This window comes from Oncorhynchus gorbuscha, linkage group LG06 (genome assembly GCF_021184085.1).
Source record: "Oncorhynchus gorbuscha isolate QuinsamMale2020 ecotype Even-year linkage group LG06, OgorEven_v1.0, whole genome shotgun sequence".
Taxonomy (NCBI): domain Eukaryota; kingdom Metazoa; phylum Chordata; class Actinopteri; order Salmoniformes; family Salmonidae; genus Oncorhynchus; species Oncorhynchus gorbuscha.
Window position 1 is genome coordinate 62586724 of NC_060178.1, and position 23447 is coordinate 62610170.

General features: G+C 42.9%; 1 protein-coding gene across 3 annotated transcripts; it reads left to right on the plus strand.

Annotated features, from left to right (window-relative positions):
- Nucleotides 1–4104: 4104 nt before the first annotated feature.
- LOC124038213 (lymphocyte-specific helicase-like) lies at nt 4105–23320 on the plus strand. Of its 3 annotated transcripts, none has more exons than XM_046353782.1 (23): nt 4105–4256; nt 9045–9145; nt 9304–9425; nt 9536–9658; nt 9985–10026; nt 10124–10148; nt 10267–10328; nt 10422–10463; nt 10598–10822; nt 10917–11099; nt 11245–11388; nt 11655–11851; nt 11950–12046; nt 12143–12304; nt 12578–12720; nt 13078–13222; nt 13429–13512; nt 13642–13761; nt 19332–19448; nt 19561–19720; nt 21660–21756; nt 21897–21973; nt 22197–23320. In XM_046353782.1, exons 1-23 carry the CDS (start codon nt 4249–4251, stop codon nt 22280–22282), a joined length of 2562 nt encoding a protein of 853 aa, XP_046209738.1. In that variant the 5' UTR covers nt 4105–4248; the 3' UTR covers nt 22283–23320. The 3 variants fall into 3 exon arrangements, with proteins under 3 accessions (XP_046209738.1, XP_046209739.1, XP_046209740.1); XM_046353783.1 differs by having other exon boundaries at nt 10601–10822; XM_046353784.1 differs by having other exon boundaries at nt 9307–9425.
- The last annotated feature ends 127 nt before the right edge of the window (nt 23321–23447 follow it).

Here is a 23447-nt window from a genome sequence, read left to right on the forward strand (position 1 = left end):
AAAACATGAATTACATTCAGATGTCTTCAATTACTAATAGGTTATAGTATGATGAACATAGCCTACTTATTGATACTGATGATTTGTGCTACAGATTGTTTGTTTACGTTTCTACAGTTGTGGCTAAATGGCGTATGCCTACAGCTCCATCTAGTGGTTGCGTCGGGGACAACAGTGTTTAGTATTTTATTAGAATCCCCAATTAGGCTTCTCTTTCTGGGGTCCAAACAGGAAACAAAATACAACAAATAAAATACATAAAATAACTAACATTATATTTTACAATACATAATACAATGAAAAATACAATTCAAAATATATAAAATGTCTGTCTCTTCACAGACCCGTTTTTCTTAAAATCTTGTTTTATTGCTAGCTTGAGTTACCTGGGGTGGCAGAGATTTCCATGTAGGCATGGCTCTATTTAACTGTGCATTTCCCAGCCTTTGTTCTGGACCTGGGGGCTGTGAAGAGACCTCTGGCTGAATGTCTGGTGTAGTATCAATGAGTGTCCAAACTGTGTGCCAACTACTTAAACAGACAGTTTGGCATCTTTAACCCATCAACACCTCACACAAAGACCAATAGTGATGCAGTCAGTCTCTCCTCAACTTTGAGCCAGGAGTGATTTACATGCATACTACTGACATTCGTCCTCCATGTACAGTACAGCTAAGTGAAATACATGCTGCTCTGTTCTGGACCAACTGCAATTTTCATATGTCCTTCTTTGAAGCATATGACCACACAACTGAGCAGTAGTCCAGGTGCAACAAAAATAGGGTCTGTAGGACCTGCCTGGTTCATTTAGATGTCAAAAAAGCAGAGCAACGCCTTATCATGGACATACTAACCATTTTAGCAACCTTTGATTCTATATGTTTTGACCATGACAGCTTGCTATCTAGGGTTACACCCAGCAGTTTAGTCTCCTCAACTTGCTCAATCGCCACATTATTCAGTAATAGATCTAGATCAGGTTTAGGGTTGAGTGAGTGATTTGTGCCAGAAACTATGCTTTTAGTTTGAGATATTTAGCGCAACTATTTCTAGTTACCCATTCTAAAATGGACTGGAGCTCTATGTTAATGGTGTCAGTTATTTATTTTACTGTCATAGCTGATGTGAATATGGTTGAGTCAGCAGTGTACAAAGACACAGGCTTTTTTCAAGATCAGTGGAAGGTCATGAGTAAAAACAGAAAACAATGTCCCAAGCTGAATGTCCTGTGGTACACCACACTAAACCGAATTTGTATTAGAGATGCTTCCAATAAAGAAAGCCCTCGGTGTTCTATTAGATAAATAACTCTCAATCCATGATAAGGCAGAGGATGTAAATCCATAACATCTCATTTCTTTCAGCAATAGGTTATGATCAATGATATCAAAAGCTGCACTGAAATCTAACAAAACAGCTCCCACAATCTTCTTATTATCAATTTATTTTAGCAAATCATCAGTCATTTATGTTGGTGCCGAGCATGTTGAGTGTTCTTCCATATAACCATGCTGGAAGTCTGTTGTTAATTCGTTTTCTATAAAATAACATTGGAAAAAATGGTGTTTTACCAAATACAAAAAAGTTTGCTAAGCATCGGTAACAGGCTGATTGGTCGGCCGTTTGAACCATTAAACGGTGCTTTGCTATTCTTGGGCAGTGGAATGACCTTTGCCTCCCTTCAGGCCTGAGGGCACACAGTCTTCTAGGCCTAAATTGAAGATATGGCAAACAGGAGTCGCAATGTATTCCGCTACCAACTTCAGCAATTTACTGTACCACCAAGGTTGTCAGTACCAGGTGGCTAGTCCTTGTTGATAGATAGCAACAATGTTTTTACCTCTTCCACACCAACTTTGCAGAACTCAAAACTACAGTGCTTGTATTTCATTACTTGGTCCATTATGCATGAATATGAAGGCTCTGTGTTTGTTGTTTTTTATTGTACTTGATTTATTTTATTTCACCTTTATTTAACCAGGTAGGCTAGTTGAGAACAAGTTCTCATTTACAACTGCGACCTGGCCAAGATAAAGCATAGCAGTGTGAACAGACAACAACACAGAGTTACACATGGAGTAAACAATTAACAAGTCAATAACACAGTACAAAAAAGGGGAAAAAAGAGGCTATATACATTGTGTGCAAAAGGCATGAGGAGGTAGGTGAATAATTACAATTTTGCAGATTAACACTGGAGTGATAAATGATCAGATGGTCATGTACAGGTAGAGATACTGGTGTGCAAAATAGCAGAAAAGTAAATAAATATAAACAGTATGGGGATGAGGTAGGTAAATTGGGTGGGCTATTTACCGATGGACTATGTTAGCTGCTCAGATAGCAGATGTTTGAAGTTGGTGAGGGAGATAAAAGTCTCCAACTTCAGCGATTTTTGCAATTCGTTCCAGTCACAGGCAGCAGAGAACCGGAACGAAAGGCGGCCAAATGAGGTGTTGGCTTTAGGGATGATCAGTGAGATACACCTGCTGGAGCACGTGCTACGGGTGGGTGTTGCCATCATGACCAGTGAACTGAGATAAGGCAGAGCTTTACCTAGCATGGACTTGTAGATGACCTGGAGTCAGTGGGTCTGGCGACGAATATGTAGCTAGGGCCAGCCGACTCAAGCATACAGGTCGCAATGGTGGGTGGAATAAGGTGCTTTAGTAACAAAACGTATGGCACTGTGATAAACTGCATCCAGTTTGCTGAGTAGAGTATTGGGAGCTATTTTGTAGATGACATCGCCGAAGTCGAGGATCGGTAGGATAGTCAGTTTTACTAGGGTAAGTTTGGCGACGTGAGTGAAGGAGGCTTTGTTGCGGAATAGAAAGCTGACTCTAGATTTGATTTTAGATTGGAGATGTTTGATATGAATCTGGAAGGAGAGTTTACAGTCAGACACCTAGGTACTTATAGATGACCACATATTTTTAGGTCGGAACCATCCAGGGTGGTGATGCTAGTCGGGCGTGCGAGTGCAGGCAGCAAACGGTTGAAAAGCATGCATTTGGTTTTACTAGCATTTAAGAGCAGTTGGAGGCCACGGAAGGAGTGCTGTATGGCATTGAAGCTCGTTTGGAGGTTAGATAGCACAGTGTCCAAGGAAGGGCCAGAAGTACACAGAATGGTGTCGTCTGCGTAGAGGTGGATCAGGGAATTGCCCGCAGCAAGAGCAACATCAATGATATATACAGAGAAAAGAGTCGGCCCGAGAATTGAACCCTGTGGCACCCCCATAGAGACTGCCAGAGGACCGGACAACATGCCCCCCGATTTGACAAACTGAACTCTGTCTGCAAAGTAGTTGGTGAACCAGGTAAGGCTGTCATTAGAAAAACCGAGGCTAATGAGTCTGTCGATAAGAATATGGTGTTTGACAGAGTCGAAAGCCTTGGCCAGGTCGATGAAGACGGCTGCATGTCATGGCTAAGTTTTCTAATCTTGTCAACAAAAAAAGTTATTAAAGTGGTTGGCAATATCAAAGGGTTTTGTTATGAACAAGCCTTCTGCCACATTGAAGGATGCCGTTGAGTTTGCTGCTATCATTCTTTATCTAATTTATCAACAACTGTAGCATTGTAGCTAAGCCTACCCCTAACCATAACCTAATTCTCCTAACCCCCCCACACACACACACACACACACACACACAAAACATAGAAACGTGCCATTTTCACATATGTTGATGTTGGGGCGGTGCTGGAGATTCTGAACATTATGTAGAAACATTTTGCAATTTCCGTTGAAGGACCAATGGAATGGTCTAACATGTACACCGGGTACCTGGCCAGGCCATGCAAAACGAATCACCACTGTGTCGACGAATGAATGAACACAAGAGTTTTGCGGGAAATATTAAGGCAATGGATCTAGATATCCTAAGAAGGGGTACATGTTTCATCAATCGATTTCATATCGCAATTCTAAACCGTTAAGTAGTAAGTAAAATGTGTATATGATTTTCGTAATGATCATACTAGCAAGTCTTTTCTCTTTCGATGCTCTGCAAACCAAAAATATAGAGACTTGGTTTAGCAAAATATCAGACACCCCTGTCTTTTACATTGGTTGCATCCACTTTGGCGGGAAATGTTGAAGCTCCGCCTTCTTCATTATACAATCACACACAGACTACTGCATGCTTTATGTTGTGTAACTTGCTTTAACAGGTTCTTCAAACAAATATCCCAGGAAAATAGTAGTAAACATTTGACTACATATCTAGTTTGGCAGTTTTTCAATATGAGTTGGTAAGTCCTTCTGTTTGTTTCAAGACTTTAATTGTTGTTCCAAGCAGCTAGATAAGGTTAAGTAGTAACACATGTCTATGGCTCGTTGCAAAAGCTTCTGTAAGGCTGGCGTCCTTTGATCAACCAAATCTAAACTATTCGGTTTCACCAAAATAACGTTTGCAGCCAAGATGTATTTTAGTTTCTCTAGAATAATACTTCTATGTGAATACTTTTGAATGTGTCCTTCGCTATCAAATAAGTGTTATAAAACACGTTTGTATACAGCAGTTTCTCCTATTTTCCGCTTGTGGGCTGCAATTGTAGTCCATTCTACCACATAGTAGTGTAAGGGTAAAAACGATTGTTTCACTCTATTGGATCACTCCGCGGTGGAGGGAAAGACTCTTTCGGGGGTCGGAGGTGAGGTGAGGATTTCGATTTACTGTATACGGCTGGGGTCCGCCCTTATAAAAATATAGACCCCATGGCGGTGACACACGCATCCGATCCCTCTTTGAATACGCCCTACCAGCCTGGATAACAGTTTCACCGCAGCAGATGAATCGGCTACAGCTAGTCCAAGACATGGCAATAAAAATGGCTTAGACTACCAAGATACATAAGCAATCACTACGTTAACAGCATATCTGGACTGACATCAATCAACAATAGACAGTCAATCATTGGCCAGAAGTTCATCAACAGAGCCACTCACAACCCATCACTGAAGGAAGTGGTGGGACAGGCCAAATGGACCACAGATACACCCATGTCCATAATACTGAAACTGACCTAGAAGAGGAAAGAAGGAAAAAATACAATCAATTGTGTGTGTATGAAAATGTGTAGATATATGTGAATGCACTTAGTGCCCCCACCCCTCTCCCCCTGCACAGTTGTGAGCTATAATTTCAATTATTTTTTTCTCTCTTTATTATTTATTTTTATGTTTGGAAAAGAAAAGGGCGAAACTAATCTACGCCTGTTCTGATAAAGACCTTAGGGCATCTAGCCTCGGGATGCCTTGCCTGACCACACCCTCCTTCCTTGCTCCTGGCCTGCCCTGCCTCTTCCACCAATCCAATTGTTTCTTATGGACAGAAAAGAGCAGAAGCTCTGAGCTGTCCGATCAGGTCCATTGTCTACTGCGCGACACACGTTCCCTTTCATTTTTCCTATGGTTTGAGGTACAAACTTTCTGAAGCATGCTTGGTAAGTCACTGATAATTGTAATAAATTGTGTGGAAGTTACTCACTGGCTGTTTGCGTGCTGCAATTACAGCGTGGGGTTGATCTCTATCTTCCACCCGTGGTTTGTTGTGCTTGTGTTTCGTTAGCGTTCATTACAACTCTGTGTGCATCCATTAATATATTGGTGGCTCTCGCTGCCACAGACTGTATTTACCTTACACAACTGCCGACTGGCTTGTTTTGTATGTGTTGTGAATTGCTTTAGTTTATCTGCTAATTACCTTACACTGGTTCTCAGCTAATTCCTCAACAGGGATTTCTTGTTCTTTCTCCTGCAGAATGGTGGGCTGCCATTGAGACATTAACTTTAGAGCCCCCTCCCCCAAAGAGTCTTTGATGTGGACTTGAGAGCCACATATGGGTCCCTCTGCTCTCTTGGCTGCCTTACCAACACGACCATGCTGTTGCAGGCCTACCTGCAGACTCTGTTTTCCTGGCTGCAGGAGGGTATTTAGGAGCTCCTCCGGGAAGTGATGGAGGTGTCTCGCCTGCTTTCTCTGCTCCAGAAGGATGTGGCCTGCGCAAACTGACGGGTCCTGGTGCAGATGGTTACCTCCTGGCGCCGTGTCTGGCTGGCCCAATCATGTCTGCCAGCTGCTCTCCAGAGCACATTTGCCCATCACCCCAGGGCTAATTTTGGCCCACGGGTTGATGACATTATAGAGCAGACCGATAACGTTCGTGGGGACCTTTAGGCCCTGAGACAGTTCGTGCTACCTCTTCAGGCCCTGGGTCCAAGGCAGACGGACTGTCGCCACATACCTGCACCCGAACAAAGGTGGGGTCCCTCTCCCGCCCCATCAGCTCGTGCTAAGGGACGACAGCAGAGAGGGGCACAGTGTGAGGTGAAGCAACAGCCTGTTTCTCCTACACGGGTCTTCCCCCCCTGGTTTTGGCCATCTTATCTTGCCTCGACTACTTTCGTCAGGGGCGGGTGGTATCCGCCCTAACTTGTTTGCCTCCCTGGACAATGCACACTGCCCCCTGTGGTACTCCATGTCACAGCCACCTGGGCCTTTGGGCTTGGATGCTCTGGCTCACGATTGGCCAGGCTGGAGCTTATGCATTTCCCCCTTTTCCCCTGATCCAGGCTGTGCTGGACAGGACCGGGATGGCAGAGCATCGTCTGCTTCCTGTGGCCCCATACTGTCCCAGACAACCCTGGTTAAGACTTCTCCTGTCCCTGTTTGGTACACCATGGCAACTTCCCCTGAGACCGGACCTGCTGTCTCAGGTCGGGGGAACTCTGTGGCATCCGAGGCCGCACCACCTCAGTCTGTGGGCTTGACCACTGAACGGCACCAATGGTCCATGTTAGGACTACAGGAGGGTGTAATGAACACCATACTGCACCCCACATGACTTGGGGTCTGCATGTTCTCCAATACCTGCAGTCTCGCTTGGATTAGTGTTTGACAGCCTCTACACTGAGATGGTATTTGGCTGCTATATCTGCCTGCCATGCGAGGTGGATGGACAGGCCAAGGGCGTCACCTCCCTTTCTGGGGATTGTGCCGGGACCCCCCCCCTTCCACATTGACGGCCCCTGTCTCTCGGTCCCGCGCTGGGACTTTGCCGCTGGCTGGCCAGGTACCTCTATCTAGCACTGACTAATCAGGTACGGGTATACCAGTATATTGGGGTGATCCAATATAGTGAAACCTAACAAAGGTTACATATGTAACCACGGTTGTGTGAGTATGTGAGCTATATTGATCAATCTGTAAATTCTCACCTCGGATGTATCACTCCGCCGCGGAGTATATTGGAGTGATCCATATAACTTACATAACCGTGGTTACATACGTGACCGTCAATTTTCTACATACGGAAAATGGGAGACTCTGGATAACGTGTTTAAAAAAAAAAAAAACTTATTTCATAGCGAAGGACACATTGAAGACGTCAAATCGTAACGTTAACCTCTGGGACCGTTCGGGACGTGAGCATCCCACCTCTCCACAGCCAGAGAAACTGCAAGACGCCTAATTAAAATTCCTCAAACAGAAGTATTTTACACCATTTTATAGATAACTTCTCGTTAATCCAACCACAGTGTCCGATTTCAAAAACGCTTTTCGGCGAAAGAACAACATATCATTATGTTAGGTCAGCAACTAGTCACAAAGCATTCAGCCATTTTCCAACCAAAGAGAGGAGTTACAAAAAGCAGAAATATAGAAAAAAATGATCACTAACCTTTGATCTTCATTGGATGACACTCATAGGACTTCATGTTACACAATACATGTATGTTTTGTTCTGTAAAGTTCATATTTATATCCAAAAATCTGAGTTTACATTGGCGCGTTACGTTCGGTAGTTCCAATACATCCTGTAATTTTGCAGAGAGCCACATCAATTTTACAGAAATACTTATAAACATTGATAAAAGATACAAATGGTATGCATGGAATTTTAGATCCACTTCTCCTTAATGCAACCGCTGTGTCAGATAAAAAAAAAATCTTTACCGAAAAAGCACCGCATGCTATAATCTGAGTAGAGCTCTGAGCCCATACATATATCCTCCATGTTGTGGAGCCAGCATCAGTCAGAACAACATTATAAATAGTCACTTACCTTTGATCTTCATCAGAATGCACTCCCAGGAATCCAAGTTCCACAAATGTTTTTTGTTCGATGATGTCCATCATTTATGTCAAAATAGCTCCTTTTGTTAAGTGCGTTCAGTCCAGTAATCCACATTCATAAAGCGCGTTCACTATTTTCAGACAGTCAAAAGCTCCGTTACAGTTAGTAGAAACACGTCAAATGATGTATAGAATCAATCTTCAATCATGTTCCAACCGGACAATTCCTTTGTCTTCAGAAATGAAGTGGCGCGTAGCTACCTTTTTTTTAGGTGAGCGAGCGAGACTGAGCTTGTGGCACTCTGCCAAACCACGTGCTCAAAGAGCTCTTATGAGCCCCTCCTTTAAAGTAGAAGCATCAAACAAGTTTCTGAAGACTGTTGACATCTAGTGGAAACCGTGGGAAGTGCATAATGACCAATATCCCACTAGGGGCTCAGTTCAAAAACTACAAACCTCAGATTTCCCAATTCCTGGTTGGATTTCTTCTCAGGTTTTTGCCTGCCAGGAGTTCTGTTATACTCACACATCATTCAAACCGTTTTAAACTTCAGTGTTTTCTATCCAAATGTACTAATTATATGCATATTCTAGCTTTTATGTCTGAGTAGCAGGCAGCTTAATTTGGGCTCGCTTTTCATCCAAAATTCTCAATACTGCCCCCTACCCCAAAGAAGTATTGTTCCTAGAGCTATTGGATATGCCTCTTGTTTGGAAACGTTATCTTGGTGAAACCGAATATTTTAGATTTGGTTGATCAAGGATGCTTTGCTTCCAAAATGAGCCGCCTGCAATGGTTAGTCGCGGGACGAAGCAATTGCCCGAGCGTAATGTTAATAACATTAGTGTGGTGTTTCATAGCTTCAAGGCTAGCTAGCTGAACTGTTAACTTGCCATACAGTTAACACAGGCAAGGCTATTTATCACACTCTTATTCATTGAATATTCACTCCCAACGCAGTGTAAAGGAAGAAACCCGAAGCGTGTCTCCTCATTGTCCGAAGCCTAACGAATCTGAAGAACCGCTGGGTACGGCTATGGAGGAGATTTTGCCTGGAAATTGTAAGTAAAGTTAGTTAACGCATTAATTGGCCAGAGGTGGCTAAATGGCATGTACTAAATGGCATGTACTATCTATAATTAGAAGTTGCTAGCTAATTGAGAATTCTCCCCTTCATGTAAATGAACCATATCATAACTATATCACCACTTGTTCTCAGCAGCTGCAAGTGTGAAAGCTGAAAATGCGGTGTCTGAAGTTGTCATCACAAAAGAGATGGAGGAGGAGGAGATGCAGTTGGTGGAGAAAGGAGAGAAAAAAGAAGAGGAGATTATGAAAAAGGTTTCTTTGTTCAAAAAAATGTTTGAACATATTTGAAAACTGTATTGATCTTGTTTGGCAAGTGTGGATGTTATAATGCCCAACATTGGCATGTGTTTTTATTTTACTAGGCTCGAGAAGCTCAGAGGAAGGAAACTCATGACATTCGCTTCAAGAGACTGCAACACTTGCTGGAGAAAAGTAACATATATTCCAAATTCCTCCTTACGAAGATGGAACAGCAGCAGCAGGAGGTAAGTCGAATACCAGTGCAAAGGATATGAACATTAGAAGTAGCCCTTGCACAGCATATTGTACAACTACATATCCTGTTACAGCTCATGTGTGATGGGTGAGCAAATGACCACAGTAATGTACCGTGGCTCCTTAGCACTGATCTTCCCAGTCCCCCTCTGCGGTCATGTAGAACTCTGCTCTAGCTATCCCTAATTGCTTTCTCACTTATGTTTGATGGTCAGAAAATGCATGGCAACGCAAAAAGGCAATGGTCAAATCTACCCAACGAGCGTGAGGACTCTTTGAAAAGCCATGTCTAACTGTGTTTTCCCTGTAAACTCAGGAAATGCTGAAGAAAGAAAAACTGGAAAAGAAGGCCGAGAAGGTGAGTGAGTTTTATGTTGTCATTTTTTCGTTTGTTTCAGTTACAATTACTGCCTGCAGGTCCTTAATCACTAACCATATGAACTTTTCTGTCACAGAGCATTGGTAGAAAGGCTGGGAGAGGTATGTAGCACTTGTGTTCCGTTACTTTGCATCCATGACAATTGAGTTCCCCTCTATAGTTGATGTGGAAACGGTCTATAGTGTCAATTTCCGACTTAAGTTTCTTTTGTTTTTTCAGTTGAAAAGAATAAAAGGAAGAGGGAGGACGATTATAAAATTGCTGATGTCATATCTAAAGAGGTAAACTGTGTCTCTCAACATATAAATCAAGGCCTATTTCACTCCATTTGACATTTTTTAACATGTTATTTTTTGGCCATGTTTTTGTTTCAGGAAATTATGTCCAAGGCCAAGAAATGTAAAGTGGAGGAAGAGGTAAAAGACTTTTGTTTATTCACTGCAAGGGACATTTTTGGACTGATTTACTCTTAGAGTCAAGAACTTGGAGGGTGTTTTAGATGTACCGTACCTCCAAATGTCAATAATATATGTCTGTACATGAATAACAGCAGGTCCCTGGGATGAAGAAGCTAGAAGCAGAGGACATCGAAAAGATGAGTGACTCCAATGCTGACATCAAGGGCCGTCTGTCAGAGACTGTGAGAGTCAATGCCAAGCATCTACTGGACCCAGACAGGAAGGTGAACGGGCAGGCTGTGCCCGCCCAGCAGCCCTTGCTCTTCACTGGGGGAGTCATGAGGTCTTACCAAATAGAGGGTGTGGAGTGGCTCAGGGTGAGTGTGGACTCTTGGTTATGCACATTTTCTTTGTTTGATCACAGATGCAGTATTTCATATCCTTGGTGTGTTTGTATTTTGTTTTCTCCAGATGTTGTGGGAGAATGGTATCAATGGGATCCTGGCAGATGAGATGGGTCTGGGGAAGACAATCCAGTGCATCGCCCACGTGGCCATGATGTTGGAGAGAAAGGTGATGGGTCCCTTCCTGGTAGTGGCCCCTCTGTCCACTCTGCCCAACTGGATCAATGAGTTCAAGCGCTTCACTCCAGAGGTACAAAAAAACACTCCTTGCTAAAAATAAGCATTCCAGGTATTACAGAAGTTGTGCTATTGATACAATTTTCACGTCATGTGTATCACCAATGCCAATTACTGAATTCACTGTTAAATTGTCTTTGTTCATCTTGTGTTGTAAGGTGTCAGTGCAGCTGTACCATGGACCTGCTAAGGAAAGGATGGCGTTGTTAAAGCAGATTCGTAAGCCCCAGGGACCTCACAACATGTTACCTGTGGTGGTCACCTCCTTTGAGATTGCCATGATAGACAGGAAGTTTCTGCAGGTAGGCCCAACTCGCCTACTCATATCATTCTATGTAGGCTGTAGAAGTTACATGTTCTTTTTCTGTACTTGGTATTCTGATGTAGATGGTGGTTGGAACTTATCTTTTGAAAGGCATGAGCATAACTTTCCTTTTCGTGCAAATAATGCATTGATATCAAAGGTAAATTTGCGTAAAAGTTTAGTTATGCATGCGTACTACAAGTTGTGCCACCTATTTAACCCATTCAGCCTCTCACTGATAACCCCCTTGCTTTTCCTCCCCAGCACTTCCACTGGAAGTACCTGATTGTGGATGAGGGCCACAGGATCAAGAACCTGAACTGCCGACTGGTGAGGGAATTGAAGATGCTGCCCACGGACAATAAGCTGCTCCTGACGGGCACACCACTGCAGAACAATCTAGCTGAGCTGTGGTCACTGCTCAACTTCCTTCTGCCTGAGGTGTTTGACGACCTCAAGAGGTAGGGGTCTTGTCTTTTTCTACTGTTGGAATGGGACTATATGGAATGTTGTCTTGTTAAAAAAAAAAAGTGTAATTGCGCTTCACCTATCTCTACAGCTTTGAGTCGTGGTTTGACATCGACACCATTGGTTCGGATGCAAAGAATGTTGTGGCTAACGAACGAGAGCAGAACATCCTGCACATGCTCCACCAGGTAAGCCCCCTGACTGACTAGCTCTGCAATACACCGGGAACGATAAAATGGTTAAACCTGTAGGTAGTCTATATAAACCTTCTCTTTCATCTCCAGATTCTGACGCCATTCCTGCTGAGAAGACTGAAGTCTGATGTGACGTTGGAGGTGCCGCCCAAAAAGGAGATTGTTGTGTACGCCCCACTCACTGTCAAACAGGAGTCTTTTTACACTGCTGTGGTGAACAAGACCATCGCCAAAGTGCTGGGCCAGGTGAAGGTAAGGCCCTCAATTCACTGCTACGCTGTTATATAGAATGGCACATTTATGTATTGCCAACTTTTCAGAGGCCGGACTTTGTTTGAATGAGCTTTCTAATAGACTCTGTACCATCACTCATTCATATATCCTTATGTACATGTTCCTTATCCCCTTACACTGTGTATAAGACAGTAGTTTTTTTTTGGAATTGTTAGTTAGATTACTTGTTGGACTTTGTTTGCATTAAATCTGAGCTTGACAAATAAAATTTGATTTGATTTGACGTGTCAGGTGGAGGCTCCAGTGGTGCTGACGACCGACGGCAGGCCTAAGCGCAGGACCAGGAGGCCTGTGGACTACAAAGAGACTGATGGTGACACGCCCTACGACCTGGAGAAATACTTGGAGAGGGTTCAGAAGGAGGCTGAGCAGAGGTCAGAATATCTTCTATGGTGGTGTTCTGTGTGACTCAAACACTGCGGTGCCCATAGAAATGGGATGATTCTAATTTTATGCTTGTGCCTTTACTCACTAGGGGGTGCACTGGTCATACCAATGATAGACTTGATAAACTATCATTTCTGTTATACAACTTGATACATCGGATACACGTGTCCATGAAGACAAACTACATGATTGTACCAATTCATTTTTTTCCCGTGAATGTTAAACATTTTAATGTGTGCTCCCTTTTTAAAAATAAATGAACTAAAGCCTTGCAGTTGATAGTTGCACGTGAGACCTCTACTGGGGCAACTCATTAACTCGTTACCTGTCCCGGTCCTCTTCAGCCCCGCCCCGGTTGTGGACGTGCAGATGCCCCTGGACTCCCAAATCAACCTGAAACTGCAGAACATCCTCATGCTGCTGAAGAGGTGCTGTAACCACCCCTATCTCATAGAGTACCCACTGGACCCAGCCACTCAGGAGTTCAAGGTAAAAAAGGCCCTGCGGGATTGAAATGGCTGTGACCAAATTATGTAGAAATGACATGGCCATTGAATGTTGTGGGTGCATTCATGACTTCTCTCAGCACTGCTAAGTAGAGGCTTTGTCAGTGTATAGGGAGTTAGACTGCCAGTTGGTGTAGCTCGTGTAAATGCATGATCTTGTTTCATCCTTTGACTCTCTTTCCATTGCAGATTGATGAGCAACTGGTCCAGACCTCAGGGAAATTCCTCATTCTAGACAGAATGCTGCCAGAGCTGAAGAAGAGGGGACACAAGGTAACTGTCCAAATTCAGTTGTTATACTTAATGTCCTCGGTCAAGTGATTGATTTTACTTGACCATGAATATGTATTTATTGTAAGATGTTTGTGACCACTTCTGACCTGTTGTGTACCTTGTTGACAGGTGCTGGTTTTCAGCCAGATGACGTCCATCTTGGATATCCTAATGGACTACTGCTACCTGCGGGGTTACCAATACAGCCGACTGGATGGGAGCATGGCCTATCCCGACAGAGAAGAGAACGTGAGTAGTGGCATGGTCTACTCCCCACAATGGAATTATCCTCCTTAAAGCAGTCATAAAGCGCTTATAATTAGGACTGCACGATTAATATAATTTTGATATTGACATGTGCAATGCTTAAATTGTAAATGTCTGCAATATTTTGAAGCTCCTCTCCATGGTGTTTAACGTCCGATTTTATAGTTTGCTACTTGAGCCGTCTCTCCCGCTGCACGCGCACACCAAGCCCCGGCCCGTCACTCAAGGAGCGCAGTTGCTCGCCTTACCCACTTGATGTTCCTTCCAAGTTCGCTCATGGTCAACGAAAAACAAAATCTTAATGACAAAGATGCTGCTTTCCACTTTGCATCTTAATATAAATCCACATTATTTGTATAATTCTGCTATTACTTTGTGCATCGAACTCACTGCAAACAGCTAGTTAGTCTAAGCAGGTTGGGGCCAAAATAATCTGTGTTAGCAGCTAATCGCTAGTTAGCTAAAGGCATTGAGCCAGCGCAAACGTAGCTAGCTAGTACAGTCTGATACTACTGGTGTGGTTTACCTGGCCACCCAGACTAGAGGTCGATAGAGGAGATTTGCTATTTTTATTTATTTATTAAAATTAAAATAAGAACTTTATTTAATCTTTAACTAGGCAAGTCAGTTAACACATTCTTATTTTTAATGACTGCCTAGGAACGGTGGGTTAACTGCCTCGTTCAGGGGCAGAACGACAGATTTTCACCTTGTCAGCTCGAGGGATCCAATCTTGCAACCTTACAGTTAACTAGTCCAATGCAATAATGACTTGCTTCTCATTGCACTCCACAAGGAGCCTGCCTGTTACTCAAATGCAGTAAGCCAAGGTAAGTTGCTAGCTAGCATTAAACTTATCTTATAAAAAACAATCAATCATAATCACTAGTTGACTACACATGGTTGATAGTACTAGATATTATCTAGCATGTCCTGTGTTGCATATAATTTGACTGAGCATACAAGTATCTAAGTATCTGATTGAGCAGTGGTAGGCAGAAGCAGGCGTGTAAACATGAATTCAGACAGCACTTTTGTGCATTTTGCCAGCAGCTCTTCGTTGTGCATCAAGCATTGCGCTGTTTATGACTTCAAACCTATCAACTCCCGAGATGAGGCTGGTGTGACCAAAGTGAAATGGCTGGCTAGTTAGCGCGCGCTGATGGAGTTTCAAACTTCATTCGCTCTGAGGCTTGTGGTGGTTGTTTCCCTTGCTCTGCATGGGTAATGCTGCTTTGATGTGGTGGCTGTTGTCATTGTGTTGCTGGTGTGAGCCCAAGGAGGAGAGAGATGGAAGCTATACTGTTACACTGGCAATACTAAAGTGCCTATAAGAACATCCAATAGTCAAAGGTTAATGAAATACAAATGGTATAGAGGGAAATAGTCCTATAATAACTACAACCTAAAACTTCTTACCTAGGAATATTGAAGACTCATGTAAAAGGAACCACCAGCTTTCATATATTCTCATGTTCTGAGCAAGGAACTTAAACGTTAGCTTTCTTACATAGCACATATTGCACTTTTACTTTCTTCTCCAACACTTTGTTTTTGCATTATTTAAACCAAATTGAACGTTTCATTATCTACTTGAGGATACATTGATTTTATTGATGCAATATATTAAGTTAAAATAAGTGTTAATTCAGTATTGTTGTAATTGTCATTATTACAAATACCATTTATAAAAATTAAAAAATCGCCTTTTTTGGTCTTCCAATAATTGGTATCGGCGTTGAAAAATCATAATCGGTCGACCTCTAACCCAGACTCAGGTCCAGAAACCGATGGGTTGAGCCTGAACACACGTCGGTAAAGCGGCGGTTGAAAATTCGTTATTGGCTTTGATACTCTGATTGGTTAGAGGTGACCCAATCGCTGATGTCTTCATTTTTTGTACAATGCCCCCCCCAATGTACGTCACCACAAACTACTTCAATGATGGCCAAAGTATGTAGCGAAAGACAGAGCAGCGGGAGAATGTAATGAGTCGTCAGGCTTATGGTGCTGTAGGACTAGATCAGCATATTGTTTGTGCAACGGTATGTCAGAGGAATAGGTGAAGCATGAATGTTATATTTTTCTTTACCTTATGATTGATGTCATATCTGAACAAAAAATATAAACGCAACATGTGAAGGGTTGAATTCATGAGCTGAAATAAAAGATCCCAGAAATTGTCCAAATTATTTCTCAATTGTGTAAAAAAAAAAAAAAATAAAAATTACGACCCTGTTAGTGAGCATTTCACCTTTGTCTGAAGTTGAGGGAGTGTGCAATTGACATGCAGACTGCAGGAATGTCTACCAAAGTTGTTGCCAGAGAATATACTGTTCGGTTCTCTGAACAGTATAAGCCCCTTCAAGCGTCGTTTTAAAGAATTTCGCTGTAGGTCCATCCGGCCTCAACCACAGACCATGTGTAACCTCTACAGCCCAGGACCACCTCATCCGGCATTTTCACCTGCTCGATGGTTTGAGACCAGCCACCCGGACAACTGATGAAACTGTGGCCTTGCACAACCAAATCATTTATTCACAAAATGTCAGAAACCATCCCGGGGAAGCTCATCTGCGTGCTCGTCGGCCTCACCAGGGTTTTGACCCAAGTGCAGTTCGGCGTTGTAACATCTTCAGTAGACAATGCTCACCTTCGATGGCCACTGGCATGCTGACGTGTGCTTTTCACAGATGAATCCCGGTTTCAACTGTATGTTGTGTGGGTGAGCGATTTGCTGATGTCAATGTTGTGAAGAGTGCCCAATGGTAGTGGTGGCGTTATGGTATGGGCAGACATACAGTGGGGCAAAAAAGTATTTAGTCAGCCACCAATTGTGCAAGTTCTCCCACTTAAAAAGATGAGAGGTCTGTCATTTTCATCATAGGTACACTTAAACTATAACAGACAAAATGAGAAGAGAAATCCAGAAAATCACATTGTAGGATTTTTTAATGAATTTATTTGCAAATGATGTTGGAAAATAAGTATTTGGTCACCTACAAACAAGCAAGATTTCTGGCTCTCACAGACCTGTAACTACTTCTTTAAGAGGCTCCTCTGTCCTCCACTTGTTACCTGTATTAATGGCACCTGTTTTGAACTTGTTATCAGTATAAAAGACACCTGTCCACAACCTCAAACAGTCACACTCCAAACTCCACTATGGCCAAGACCAAAGAGCTGTCAAAGGACACCAGAAACAACATTGTAGACCTGCACCAGGCTGGGAAGACTGAATCTGCAATAGGTAAGCAGCTTGGTTTGAAGAAATCAACTGTGGGAGCAATTATTAGGAAATGGAAGACATACAAGACCACTGATAATCTCCCTCCATCTGAGTCTCCACGCAAGATCTCTACCCGTGGGGTCAAAATGATCACAAGAACGGTGAGCAAAAATCCCAGAACCAATGACCTGCAGAGAGCTGGGACCAAAGTAACAAAGCCTACCATCAGTAACACACTACGCCGCCAGGGTCTCAAATCCTGCGGTGCCATATGTGTCCCCCTGCTTAAGCCAGTACATGTCCAGGCCCGTCTGAAGTTTGCTAGAGAGCATTTGGATGATCCAGAAGAAGATTGGGAGAATGTCAGATGAAACCAAAATAGAATCTTTTGGTAAAAACTTAACTCGTTGTGTTTGGAGGACAAAGGATGCTGAGTTACATCCAAAGAACACCATACCTACTGTGAAGCATGGGGGTGGAAACATCATGCTTTGGGGCTGTTTTTCTGCAAAGGGACAAGGACGACTGATCCGTGTAAAGGAAAGAATGAATGGGCCATGTATCGTGAGATTTTGAGTGAGAACCTCCCATCAGCAAGGGCATTGAAGATGAAACGTGGCTGGGTCTTTCAGCATGACAATGATCCCAAACACACCGCCCGGGCAACGAAGGAGTGGCTTCGTAAGAAGCATTTCAAGGTCCTGGAGTGGCCTAGCCAGTTTCCAGACCTCAACCCCGTAGAAAATCTTTGTTGAAAGTTGAAAGTCCGTGTTGCCCAGCAACAGCCCCAAAACATCACTGCTCTAGAGGAGATCTGCATGGAGGAATGGGCCAAAATACCAGCAACAGTGTGAACCTCGTTAAGGCGTACAGAAAACGTTTGACCTCTGTCATTGCCAACAAAGGGTATCTAACAAAGTATTGATAAACTTTCGTTACATTACATTACATTTAAGTCATTTAGCAGACACTCTTATCCAGAGCGACTTACAAATTGGTGCATTCACCTTATGACATCCAGTGGAACAGCCACTTTACAATAGTGCATCTAAATATTTTAAGGGGGGGGGGTGAGAATGATTACTTTATCCTATCCTAGGTATTCCTTAAAGAGGTGGGGTTTCAGGTGTCTCCGGAAGGTGGTGATTGACTCCGCTGTCCTGGCGTCGTGAGGGAGTTTGTTCCACCATTGGGGAGCCAGAGCAGCGAACAGTTTTGACTGGGCTGAGCGGGAACTGAACTTCCTCAGTGGTAGGGAGGCGAGCAGGCCAGAGGTGGATGAACGCAGTGCCCTTATTTGGGTGTAGGGCCTGATCAGAGCCTGGAGGTACTGAGGTGCCGTTCCCCTCACAGCTCCGTAGGCAAGCACCATGGTCTTGTAGCGGATGCGAGCTTCAACTGGAAGTCAGTGGAGAGAGCGGAGGAGCGGGGTGACGTGAGAGAACTTGGGAAGGTTGAACACTAGACGGGCTGCGGCGTTCTATTGTTATTGACCAAATACTCATTTTCCACCATAAGTTGCAAATAAATTCATAAAAAATCCTACAATGTGATTTTCTGGATTTTTTTTCTTATGTCTGTAATAGATGAAGTGTACCTATGATAAATTACAGGCCTCATCTTAAGTGGGAGAACTTGCGCAATTGGCAGCTGACTAAATCATTTTTTGCCCCACTGTAGGCTACGAACACAATTGCATGTTATCGATGGCAATTTGAATGTGATGAGATCCTTAGGCCCATTGTCGTGCCATTCATCCGCCACCATCACCTCAAGTTTCAGCATGATAATGCATGGCCCCATGTCGGCAGGAACTGTATACAATTCCTGGAAGCTGTAAATATCCCAGTTCTTCCATGTCCTGCATACTCACCAGACATGTCACCCATTCAGCCTGTTTGGGATCCTCTGGATCGACGTGTACGACAGTGTTCCAGTTCCCGCCAATATCCAGCAACTTCGCACATCCATTGAAGAGGAGAGGGATAACATTCCACAGGCCACAATCAAAACACAATCAACTCTTTGCTAAGGAGACGACGTCGCACTGCACGAGGCAAAAAATGGTCGCACTAGATGGCTGGTTTTCTGATCCACGCTCCTACCTGGCTTTTTCACTCGTCATGCTAAACAACACTATTCGAGTTGCCCACTATATTCAAACCATCGAGTTAGAATAAAATCGCAAATAAATCGCAGTGTTTGCTCAATTTGCATTTGCCCAGATCATGCAGCTCTACTTATAATCATGTAGCAGTCTTTCTCCCTCACTATTTCTTGTGCTGTGAGCTTATCCTTCCATCATATTTTTTTGTTGTTGCAGATGACAAAGTTCTCTTCTGACCCAGAGGTGTTTCTCTTCCTACTGAGCACCAGAGCAGGTGGCCTCGGCATCAACCTGACTGCTGCTGACACGGTCATCATCTTTGACAGTGACTGGGTAGGTGTAGAACTCATTCCCTCAGGTTGAGCTTACCTGTTGCTTACTGCTACATGTCTGGTACTGATTTTTCTAGAGCCACACGATTATTAATGGACTCTTCTTCTGTCAGAACCCTCAGGCTGATCTGCAGGCCCAGGACAGATGCCACCGTATCGGACAGACAAAACCCGTGGTGGTGTACCGACTGGTCACTGCCAATACCATTGACCAGAAGATCCTGGAGAGAGCGTCAGCCAAGAGGAAGCTGGAGAAGATGGTCATTCACAAGAGTGAGTAGAGTACCACTCCGCTCACATCCAGGACACATCGAAACTGTTATTACATTGAGGTAAATGTGAAACCCACCTGAATAGAAGGTGCATGGAAGAGCTGCTAAGTATGTCCGAATAGAAAACTATTGTAGCGCGTGTGTTCCAGACCTGGATTCAATTGCATGTGTATTTGAGTGTTGTATATTCACGGCTCATAACATGTATTTTTATCAAATATTTACACTGAACAGAAATATAAACGCAACATGTAAAGTGTTGGTCCCATGTTTCATGAACTGAAATAGTAATGTTATTTTCATAAGCTGCCTCCGAAGTCGTTTTAGAGAAATTGGCAGTATGTCCAAACGGCCTCGCAACCACAGACCACTTGTATGGCGTCGTGTGAGCGAGCAATTTGCTGATGTCGATATTGTGAACAGAGTACCCCATGGTCCCATGGTGGGGGTATGGGCAGGCATAAGCTACGGACAACAAACCCAATTTGTATTTTATCGATAGCAATTTGAACGTACAAAAATACTGTGACGAGATCCTGAGGCCCATTGTGAGGATTTTGTCATTTCTGACCAACAGATGCAGGTCTGTATTCCCAGTCATTTGAAGTCCATAGATTGGGGCCTAATTTATTTATTTAAACTGATTTCCTCTTATGTAAAATCAATGAAGTTGTTGCATTCCTAATAGTTTGAAACATGGGGAGGCAGGTAGCTTATCGGTTAGAGCGTTGAGTCAGTAGTTCAAATTCCCAGCCGACAAGGTGAAAGCAAGGCACTTATCTGTAATTGCTCCACGGTCGTGTCAATAATGGCTGATTCCTGGCCATGGCCCCACTCTCCGAGGGTGGGGTCATAAATTGTATCTTGGCTCCATGGAGAAATGTATAGAATTACAGGGAATGTACTTACATGTCTCTATACCGCCAAGATGGCCGACCATGCTCCCTGTCACGCCAACCACCTAAGCCCCTTTTTGATCCAGGACAAAAAACAACCTTGCCAAGTGTATTTCCAAATGCATTTAAATATTCAACTACTTGTCTTCTCAAATAAAATGTATCTGAATACTTACTTTGAAAGTAATTGAGATATTTGAAGTGGTATTTGAACTCCTGTCTGGTGTGTTCATTTGAAATTCCAATTCAATTCTTGAATTCACCCCTGTCTATTTAAGTGACATAATACAAAACATCCCCATCAAAATCCGTACGTTTTAGATAGAGAACAGTTTTATTGCATGGCCTGCGTTTGCCAGACCGTGAGACATTCTGAAAATCAGTATTTTTCCCAAACAAACCTACAAACTGTCCACTCTGGTAAGATGACTCTCACAAACACGATGGTGTTCTTTGTTTTGCTGTACAATCCCCCACAAGTGTCACAGGACTTGTTTGAAGGTAATCCATACAAATGAATGGAAGTACATGTAGGTTATTTTTTGCCAACAAAAATTAGGTTTTAAATTTGATAAAAGTTTGTAAATTTGTTTTTTTTTTTTTTTTTAATCCCCTTCCATATCTCCTAGATATAGGACAGACACTTTAAAACCGTATTCCTTATGATACATTTATGAGTGTGCAGTGTGCTTCTATGGGCTATAGTGGTAAAGGCCAAATTCAATATTTTATCAAATGGTGTACCTAAAACTCAAAATCAAATGACTAAATTATCCATGGTATGACCATCTTAACCATTCAATATTAGCCCAGTAGAAACCCTAACCCCCCCCCCCCCCCCCCCCAACGGTTTAGACTTTGACACAATGTTACTAAAGCACTATCAAAACTAAGATTTCCTGTATAGCTAGGCTGTCTGAACAGTGACATGATCGGCTTGAGGGAATTGTTGGGGATAATATTTAATAGAATTCTTGGAGTTAATGTCACAATTTAATTCTCTAAATTCAGACTGACTGTACCGTTTTATTTATTTTTTATTAGAAAAATTCAAAGGAGGAAAGGCTGAGCTCAAACAGACCAAGAGCTGCGTCGACGTGTCTGAGTTGATGGATCTTCTCAACACCAGAGATTACGAGAAGTACTCGGTTTTTTTGTGTTATTTCCCAACCCCCTTGATCAATTTTCATATTGTATTTTCATTATGAAACTCAGACAAGTTTTATATTAGGTTGGTCAGAAGTCTATGGTTATCTAATGATTGTTTATTGTCTTTTTCAGGGAAGTGAAAAGCACCAAGGGGAAGGTCATTAGTGACAAGGACCTGGAGGCTCTGCTGGACCGCAGTGACCTTCTGGGTGAGTTAAGCTGTGGGTTCTATTCAATTCACAACTACTGTTATCATGAATGGTGTTGCTCATACCTGCGTCACAATATACTAAAGTCCTCAGCCTTTGTCCGGATGCTTTACCACTGCAGAGCACCAGTGCCTCTCCCCGTAACATGGTCACCTGATGAAACCTTGCTTTTGTTTGGCCTCTGTTGTATTGTGTGTAATGTAACCAGTTTGTCTCTTTCCAGACAAGGCCAAGAGGAGCTCCAAACAGAAGGTTGGAGTTTTCAAGGTGATCGAAGCCAAAGAATCATCGGAGATCAGCTTGACCTAAATTTGAGAGGCGCAGATGTGATTCTCATAATGGCGTAACCTTAAGCTAGAGCTAGATCCTAAGGGTCCACTGCTCTGATGTTCGTTGTAGTACTGTACCAACAGTAACTAGAGGAGTTACTCAACCCATTCTCCTGAAACTACTGTTTATACTAAAGTTTTGATGTCTTTACTGCCTATGGTAAATGTTACTTTTTGTTGTGGAGTTTGTCAAATGCTGTTGGTTATAGTGAAGACTGAATCCTTTCTTCCAGAAGCTAGTGTTCATATACACGGAATGTCCAAAACTTTAGGAACACCTTCCTAATATTGAGTTGTGCTCGGAACAGCTTCAATTCGTCGGGGCATGGACTCTACAAGGTGTCAAGCGTTCCACACGGATGCTGGCACATGTTGACGCCAATGCTTCCCACAGTTGTCGATTTGGGTGGTGGACCATTTTACTTACACATTTTTGTTGTGTGAAACCCAGCAGCGTTGCAATTCTTGACCCTCAAACCAGTGCACCTGGCACCTACCATACCCTGTTCTTGTTTTTCCCATTCACCCTCTGAATGGCACACGCATACAATCCATGTCTCAATGTTTAAAAATACTGCCTTCATCTAAATTGATTGGAGTGGATTTAACAAGTTTCATCAATAAGTGATCATTGCTTTCACCTGTTCAGTCTGTCATGGAAAGAGCATGTTTTGTCCACTGTATTTTGAAATCTTAGACAAATCTCATAACTGCCATTATGCTGTTTTTGCTGTGGATTAGGATGCTGGTAGGACCTGTAACAATTTTAGGTGTGACGATTAAATCACTTAAAGTAATCATTCATAAGCCCCACTTGAATTGGAATCGATTACTTTTCACAATGCATGCTAAAGTAAATGCTGAACTCCTATATCTTGTTCACGCAACGGGTTCGTTGACACTGTATGTTGGAGCAAAACTCCAAGCACTTTATGCATGCTGAGACCATGTCCTTTTAATTGTTTTGTATGCCTATCATTTTCAAAAAATAAACCAACACATGAATGTGTCGTTCTGATCATGTGAGTTCTATTTCTTAGCGGTACATAGTCTGTAAGCAGCACTGGTGAATGCACCTTTTTGTCTTTGACAGGAGTATCCATGTTTTCACATGTATTTAATAAAACCATGTGTCGTGGTTGGGA

What these genes read in the sequence shown, in the direction of transcription:
- LOC124038213 (XM_046353782.1), top strand. An exon ending in AGGGTGTGGAGTGGCTCAGG is followed by an intron (nt 10,823 to 10,916) that starts GTGAGTGTGGAC and finishes TGTTTTCTCCAG; the next exon opens with ATGTTGTGGGAGAATGGTAT. An exon ending in TAGACAGGAAGTTTCTGCAG is followed by an intron (nt 11,389 to 11,654) that starts GTAGGCCCAACT and finishes TTTCCTCCCCAG; the next exon opens with CACTTCCACTGGAAGTACCT.